Source organism: Cornus florida, unplaced genomic scaffold, assembly GCF_030987335.1.
Source record: "Cornus florida cultivar Cherokee Brave unplaced genomic scaffold, ASM3098733v1 CherokeeBrave_3.0.0_Hap2_Chr04, whole genome shotgun sequence".
Classification (NCBI taxonomy): Eukaryota; Viridiplantae; Streptophyta; class Magnoliopsida; order Cornales; family Cornaceae; genus Cornus; species Cornus florida.
Window position 1 is genome coordinate 29,692,914 of NW_026775574.1, and position 8,778 is coordinate 29,701,691.

The 8,778-nt window shown below is 35.2% G+C and overlaps 1 protein-coding gene across 1 annotated transcript; it reads left to right on the forward strand.

Annotated features, from left to right (window-relative positions):
- Positions 1-1,663: 1,663 nt before the first annotated feature.
- Positions 1,664-7,686, forward strand: LOC132303095 (protein trichome birefringence-like 2). Its single transcript, XM_059800184.1, has 5 exons — positions 1,664-2,871; positions 3,470-3,662; positions 3,780-3,970; positions 4,262-4,420; positions 7,083-7,686. The coding sequence occupies exons 1-5, from the start codon at positions 1,874-1,876 to the stop codon at positions 7,423-7,425; spliced, it is 1,884 nt and encodes a 627-aa protein (XP_059656167.1). The 5' UTR covers positions 1,664-1,873; the 3' UTR covers positions 7,426-7,686.
- The last annotated feature ends 1,092 nt before the right edge of the window (positions 7,687-8,778 follow it).

Genomic DNA, 8,778 nt, shown 5'->3' on the forward strand with positions numbered 1-8,778 from the left:
CATTGGACTTCCTTTTGCATTGAATGAAGGTCAGTACACCTGCCTCTCTGATCACAAGCATTTACTCGTATCAACCAAATTAACAATTGTTCTCTCCATAGCCCAACGTGAGTTTTTATCGTACCTAAGTTAAGTATAGTCAGAATGAGTGTAAAAACGTGAAAATGATAAAATTTAAATTATACACTAGAATAACACCTTTTTAAAAAAATCATATGATTTAAATTATACTTACCCAAAAAAAAAAAAAAAGTACTCATTTACTTTAAATATCTTAATCTTGCTTGAATATATCAACAGATTTATTTCAAAATACTTTAAAAGCTATTACCTGAAATTAAATTCTTTTTTCTTTTAAGTCAATATCATTTACGTAGTAGAAAACTATGATCAATAATTAAATTTATTCTTAAAAAAACTAAATCAAATAGGTATTAATTCACTACTAAGTACGATTGACAAATTCTAAATAAAAACAACCAAAATAACGAAAATTAGATGACATTAAGTCAGTCTCTCATCTAAAACGTGCTTATTTATTAGTTACACGTTCATTTATGAGATGTCTAATCCCAATTCATATAGTATTTTTTTTTCTCTCCTCACTTAATTAATGTACATGTATATATATATATGTAAATAACTACCTTCATATACGTATAAATTTTTTATTTCTATTTTTTTCTCTACCCACTTAATCAATGTACATGTGTGTGTGTATATATATATATATTTCATGTCATGCTATATATATATATATAGTTAAAATATAATTTTATAAAAAGAAATAAAATACTAGTAATCAATTCTCATAATGTTACTCGTTTCGGCAAATCCAAAAACAAACAAAATAATACGAAGTGTGATTATAGGAATTGAACTTAATCCATATATAGTGCACACACATACATATATATAGTTAAAATATAATTAAAAAAAGGAAATAAAATAATCCATTCCCATAATATTATTTGTTTTGGCAAAACAAAAAGAAAGAAAATAATATATTTCCTTTTTTTTTTTTGGTAATGATACAAGGGATAAAACTAAGGAGAGAATAAAATATAAAAAATAAGAAAGGGTTAAAGGGTAATTTTGTCTTAAAAATTTATATTTTTAATTTTCTTGAAGGCAGGAAACATCTCATAAATGACTGCAATTAACACTCCTTTAAATAAAAATAAATACGTGAACCTCCTAAATATATCTTTTTATAAAAAGAAAAAAAGAATAAAAAAAGCACAAAACTATAAATTATACAAAGATTGCCATGCTTGAATGTTTTTTTTTTCATTGTCCTTTATTAATAAAGATAATTCTTAAGTTTTCATTTGTAAAGATGTACTCTATCATGACCGTCCTCATCACTAAATATGCATCTCATATGTGATTTGATAACTAAAGAAACATGTCAATTTGTTATTATTGGTCCATATTAGATCAGCTAATGCAGTATGATCGTCCATTAAATAAATTTACGAATGTAAGGTAAAACAATGAGTTTATAACAAAAAAAATCTCCAATAAGTCAATAACAATCTTGAAATTTTAATTGCCAATTCAAGCGGTAAACGAAGGGTGTTCATGTAATTTCAATCCCTCGCTCTCTTTCCTCCTTGTCTATAGCATATACTTGCTGTCACCTCCTCACAGTTCACACCCTCCACAATTTTACCTTTTTCAAAAGCACACAAGAATGTCATTGCTCGCTTCATCATTGTAACCTCCGAATCCCTCCCAACTCTTTCCTCCTTCAAATTCCTGTGATAACCACGTTTATACTCTCTCTCTTTCTCTCTCTCTCTCTCTCTCTCACACACACACACACATGAACGCATTCGTTCAGTGCTCTCACTAAGGAGGTTCTGTGGGAATGGTAAGGATTCCTTCAGCCATGGACTTGAAAAAACTTGCATTCCCAGATCAGTTTCCTTACTCTGTATCACCCAGAAGGAAAGTGGTTTCAGGGTTTGGTTTGGGGGTTCTGGCTTTTTTTATTGTTTTATGTATTTTATTTTTCAATATCTCATATAAGGTTCCAATATTTCACGGGTTTAATAACAATTTTGGTGCCAATAACACTTCGATTATTTCTTGGCCTTTCTCATTTTCAAGCACTGCATCTTTTTCTTCTCTCTCTTCTTCTATAACTAGTAGTAGTGCTGGTTCTAGTACAACTTCTTCTACTATTACTACAGATGTATCAGAAATTGGTAAAAATGGAAGTCTTTTGGTTACTGATGGAAATGGAATGGTTTCCAAGAATACCCATGTGGGAAATTTCTCCGGGGAGGTCAAAAATGGAAGTGCTGCAGTTGGAGAAGGAATGGTTCAAGAAAATACCCAAGTAGATGAGCAAGTGTTTGATAAAAATGGAAACTCTTCTAAATCTAATGGGGAAGGAATGGTTTTGGAGAATACCCATTTGGGGAATTTCTCTGAGAAGGGGAGGAATGGAAGCTTTGTTGGTGGAGATGTGATTGGAGAGAAAGGAATTGAAGGGAAAGTCTTTGAGGGAAATGGAAATGGAAGTTCTGTTGGTAAAGTTGTTGCTTCTACAGAAAATCCCAATGTTGGGAAAAGCAAGGTCACTGAATATAGCAGTGTGGGCAATCTGGATATGAACAATCAAGGAATTGGGAAAAATAATGTTACAATCTCTACTTTTGATTCTCAGATGAAAATGCAAAAGGGTTTGTTTGGGGAATGTGATATCTTTGATGGTAGATGGGTCAGAGATGACACGAAGCCATATTATCCTTCAGGGTCCTGCCCTTACATTGATAGGGATTTTGATTGCCATCTTAATAGGAGACCAGATGATGGGTTCCTAAAATGGAAATGGCAGCCATATGGGTGTGACATTCCAAGGTAAGACCTATTTAATTGCTTTGGCTGATTCTTTGAATACATATGATTAAAATATATATATATATATATATATATATATATATATATATTAATCATTTTCAGTGACATAATTTTGATGTATGTATTTAGATAAACTGAACATTGTGTGTGAATTACATGGTTTTTGTAAATTGTAAGAGTCATTTATGTTTTAGAAATTTACCAAAAAGATCTAGATTTCAGAAATGAATTAGTTGAACCCCAGTATCCTGTGTTTTGAACATGTCAAGTGCACTCACCATGGTTCCCTATAAATATGAAATTAAGGAATAGCTTGTTTTGCAATTGAAGTGCCTGAATTAGTTGCTTACTTGCTTGCCTATAAAAGACTCATTAGGAATTAGCATGTCAAAGTATAGATGGTTTGGATGAAATATGAAGCTTAACAAATAGAGTAGTAATTATGAGAAATGCTATTTGGGAGTGAACACATTTCAGTTTGCATGAAGAGGATTTTACACTTAAAACGCCAGTCTCGATGTGAAAATTTTAATGGTCTGAGTTATGGAATGAGGTTTTTTCTTCTCTGTTGACGACTGATAGCTACTGTTATCCTCAGTTTGAATGCAACTGATTTTCTGGAAAGGCTGAGAGGGAGGAAGCTAGTTTTTGTTGGGGATTCACTAAATAGGAACATGTGGGAGTCTCTTGTTTGTATCCTCCGCCATAGTGTCAAGAACAAGAAAGGAGTTTATGAGATATCCGGGAGGACAGAATTCAAAAAGAAAGGGATCTACGCATTCAGATTTGAGGCAAGCTTTCCAAACTACCTGATATAATTATATGGAATTTTTATTTTTTTATTTTTTTATTTTATCTTTAATCCATATATTCCTGACTAACGTGCAATGGTTTGGCTATTTTTGTAGGAGTACAACTGTTCTGTGGATTTTGTTAGTTCTCCATTTCTTGTCAGAGAATCATCTTTCAATGGTAGAAATGGTTCTTTCGAGACACTAAGATTAGACTTGATGGACCAGACAACTTCAATGTATCATGATGCCGATGTTGTAATCTTCAATACAGGCCATTGGTGGACTCATGAGAAAACGTCTAGAGGGTAAGTGCTATGATTTTGTTTATTGGATACATGCATCCATGGACTATGGCTTTATCTATTTGTAAATACCTTATTTCCTATAGACTCAGAGATCTTTCATCAGTTTCTCATCTCATAATGTTAGATGAAACCAAAAATAAAAAGAATGAAAAAGAAGAAGAAGAAATTCTAAATTGGAAAAAAAAAAGTTGCACAATTATTGTTTCAAAATCTCCCGCTAGTTGTTCCCAACCTCATATTACCAAATCACAACTGTTGGTTTAAATTACGTGCATTTTTTTGGTTTTACAGAGAAGACTATTACCAGGAAGGTAATATTGTCTACCCAAGACTCAAGGTCCTACAAGCATACAAGAAGGCACTTAGTACTTGGGCTAGATGGGTTGATAAGAACTTTGCTGGCAGCAGAACTCAGGTCATCTTTAGAGGATATTCAGTGACCCATTTCAAGTATTACACTGTCTCTTACCTTTGATCATTATTGGATACCTTTATATCAGTCTTTTTTTCATCTTCCAATATTATACTAGCTGTTATTATGATTGCAATTTCTCTTTCCATATCTTGAAAGTCAAATTATATTATTCATGAATTTTGGTGCTTGCATTCACTTGGATTGTCTGGCCTTGCTTTCCCACTAATTTGAATAAAATTTTAGGATTTTCTGGTAACTGTTGGATTCTTCTATAAGCTTGCCGGTAGTTGGACATTGTAGGATTTTTTTTTTCCCCCTTAGTAACTCCTACAATACACTTGGATCCTCTACTTTTGCTTTGAAAGGGGAGGAGTTACCACTAGGCCACAGACGTTGGTAGTGAGTTGACGAAATGTGCTAAAGAATGGAATTAGTGATAACAAATTTAAGAAAGGTTCAAATAGGGAAGAATCAATGCAATCTTGGTGGTGGCAGTGTTTTTCTATCATTTTATAATTATCTTGAGTAATCAGTTAATCTTGGAATATTGTGCATTGATTCCTTGTGTTCTCAGAACAATTGTGAAAAACCAAATTTTGGTTTGTGCGGAAATGATATCATTTGAATATAATGAGAGAAGTGCATCCTACAGGACTTGTCCGAAGATCAGAAATGCTGTCACGTTAAAGCTGAACTAGAATGAAGAAGAACTTCAAATTATAAAATGCGTGATGAGCCCACTGTGCAGATAACCTGATGTAGTTGACACGTATGGGTACGAATTTGCTTTGCTAACTGTTGAAAACATACCCAAGCACTAGACAATTGGTAGAGAGAGCATTTCATCCTAGTTCATAAGAAGTTGCTTGGAACTTTCTTGACATGGTTCTCCTAATTGTTAAGACTCATTTGGGATTGGACAAGTTTCACAAAAATGCTTCTTTTTGATCCGGGGGGAGTAGGTTGCTTATGGCTGTTATGTCACTGCAATTCTATATGAGGTAGATTGGCTCCATGTGGTTTGGGTTCAACCTGCTCACATTGCAGGCTTTTTGCCTAAAGTGGATATCTATACCTATTGGTTATTTGTATTTGCAGTTAGTGATAGGAGCCAAATGTTTGCTAATTTGCATCAAATATTTGTGGGAGCATCCTACGATTTTGTAAAACACACTGTTGGCCTTTTGAGAGTTTATGAGACCACCATCAAGAAGTGCCATTGAAAAAAATATGATCTGCGATTGTTGTCCTTGTATATTTGGATGTCCATTGTGACAAATACTAATGTTCATTATCTAGGACCAAATAAGTGCTTATTGCTCATGAAATCCTTAGATATTAGAGTGGATCCTTGGTTAATAAGTTATTTTGTTGGTCGGTTAATTGCTTACATTTTGTTCATGATTGGGGTTTAGATCTGCTCTTCGTAGACAAACTGGGAATTTGTGATCCCAGGTAAGATTAGTTCAGTATCATTGGATCCACTTTTATAAGATAAGAAGAACTGTTGCACAATTAGATCCTTTATCCATCTATATGAAGAAAAATTTATTTATTTTAGAGTGACCTCATACAATAAGTTCATGTATTATATAAGGACTAGTCCCTTTAATGATAGGAAGATCAAATTTAATCCGTCCTTATTCTGCAAGTTTGTCCCTCATGCAGCAAGGCATGAGCAGCAATTTGGTGAAGACCAATGTATAGAAAAGCATCTTCATTCTTTCATTTCAAGATCGGACTATTGTTAGTTCAATACGTAGTATAATTATAGATATTGGCCTGGACTTATACATCAAGAACGGGAGACACTTGTCCATTGCTTGGGAAATGAATCTGTTGAGGGCAGCTGCTCTTCCTGTTAGTCATTGGGCTTCAAGTCAGATTCATCCAAGTGATTCAGTTCTCAGACTGAAGACAATCACTTGGATGAATCTGAGCTTGCTCGAGTTGCCCCACTGCCTTGTTTGCTTGGGTCCACCTGTTTTTCCTATATGCTACCCCCAACTGTGCTGTGATTGGCATATGGAGGATTGTCTTTCCTTGAGTCACACCTGCCATTTCTCTAAAGCCTTTTGGTTTGGCTCGTCTTCTCCTTTAACTGCTGCATTTTAGTAGCTTTTGGCCTAGGCCTCATCTCCCCTTCCTACCATTGCCCTGTTTGAATGTGCAAAGCTGATGCTCTGGTGATAAGTTGAGGGAATGGCCTACATCTCACAGTTTCAAGGCCTTCCTATGATAACATTGTTGGGGGAATCGACTTGTCAATAGATTTAGCTCAAATTGGTACCATAATTCTTCCAAGAACGCAGGATGATGCCCTGTTAAATCCGACCACTGTTTCTCAGTTGAAAATGAGGTTTGATTGTTTTAGTCCAAATTTGCAAAATAGCTTAGGTGGAATGAATCTCCTAGCTCTCCATGTCGATGATACTCTCTTCACATCAAAGGTGCAAATTACTTGTGATTATGAAGTTCCTGCAATATTCATCTAAATATTTACTCTCAAAATGAGTGCATTACTTGACAATTTTTGCTGCTGCCGTTCACATTGTCAGTGACCTCTGAGAATTATCTGAATCAACAAAAATATATTGAAAGATTTTACTGCAGAATTACTTTGCTAAATTAGTTTAATCCAAGTGAATCACAGACTCACAGTAGAATAGTATAACAAAGTGTTTGATGTGATTGCAGGGGAGGCCAGTGGAACTCAGGAGGGCAGTGCCACAAAGAAATTGAGCCAATCTTCAATAAAACTTATTTAGCAAAGTACCCTTCAAAGATGAGAGCTCTAGAACCTGTGCTTCGAAAAATGAGAACTCCTGTTATATACTTGAACATAAGCAGGCTTACAGATTACAGAAAAGATGGCCATCCTTCAATTTACAGAAAGGAATACACCACGGTAGAAGAACAAATTGCAGCCGAGCAGTCACAAGATTGCAGTCATTGGTGCTTGCCTGGAGTACCAGATGCTTGGAATGAGTTGCTATATGCTTCTCTTTTAAGGGCCGGAAAAGGATCTTGGAGAAGCTGAACGGAAATTTACACGAGTCAAATGTGACATAATAATAAAAAAATGTTGTCCTTTTCTTTTTCTTCCATGTCTCAATCATGTTTAATGTAAGTTGTTTGACTAGATGCCTAGATATATGTTGAGGCAGATGAAAATTGTGATCTGTCGAGTTCTAGCTTATGCAAATCCAGCAGATGTAAAGTAGAGATGAATTGATGTATATTCTTTCAACTTTAATTACAAATATCAGGAGATGTTCTTCATTTCTTTTTGGAAACAAAAGTTCATTAATTTGATTCATTTCCCAGATGAATGTCATGGATGCAACCACAGAATCACTTTTTATGAGTTGGTTAAGCAGAAAAGGACATGGTTGATTAGGAAGACTTTATTGTGATTTTAAATTCAGTTGTTTTTGAGTTTATTAATAGAGTCCAGAAACAGGAATGAACTTTGTTTTGCTGTTGTAATTTATCTCGAGTTATAGTCTGGAAACTCTGCTGTACAGCACCCGCGCTATAAAGCAGTGGACGGTATAGATCAAAACACGCGCTACTTGAGCTGTACAACGGCGGTGGTTGCTGTACAGAAGAGGATCTTAATTCCCAGAGCAGACATATTATCAGGATTGGTTCCATTTTACTCTGAATTAGTAAATGCAGCTCAAGGGAGAATTAAAGCCATACAGAGAAGGGAGTGAGAGTTTAAGATACTTGCAGTTTGATATCCCATACAAGTTGAGAAAGATCTGTATTGTTTTCAGGGCATATGAAATGTGGTCAGTCATGGCGAATCAGTGGTGACTCGCTCCATTTTTCTGTCTGTGGTTCTATTTTGGGTTATAGATCTGAGTTTACTGCACATGAAAGTGTTTCGAAATCAAATTGGAGATTCCCATGCATGAGAGAGAGAGAGAGAGAGAGCACAAACACACACATAGTGGCATTTTGGCAGGCCAGTGTACTACTGCAAACAGACTTTTATTACACAGAGTCATGCAAAAAACTACACAACAAAGAAAACATAGCCATAAAGACTCATAAACGAGTCCATTGCCGTTCTGTGACTTGCCGGTTTGCAAGGCATCAGCCAATGCATCTGCCATATTTGGGAGGTGGAAGCTGCTGCTTCTTCATGCACATAGGTGGTGGCGGCGGCTAGCAGTAGCAGAGCAGATGGCTAAAGCAAAAGCAAACTGTCTGAATTTGGAGGAGGGCAAGGAACCCCACACTCCAAATGCCATATGCCTTTCAAGACCCATGGATGGATTCAATCTCATGCCAATACATACATACTCATATCTATCAGTCTCTCAAGAAACTGATAGATTTGGTTTTTTATTTTATAATCCTATCCAAAGGGTTCTTACAAAAG

Coding starts and splice junctions, on each gene's coding strand:
- LOC132303095 (XM_059800184.1), top strand. CDS start 1,874: ATGGTAAGGATTCCTTCAGCCATGGACTTGAAAAAACTTGCATTCCCA. Junction 3,971..4,261: donor CATGAGAAAACGTCTAGAGG/GTAAGTGCTATG, acceptor TTGGTTTTACAG/AGAAGACTATTACCAGGAAG. Junction 4,421..7,082: donor TATTCAGTGACCCATTTCAA/GTATTACACTGT, acceptor ATGTGATTGCAG/GGGAGGCCAGTGGAACTCAG.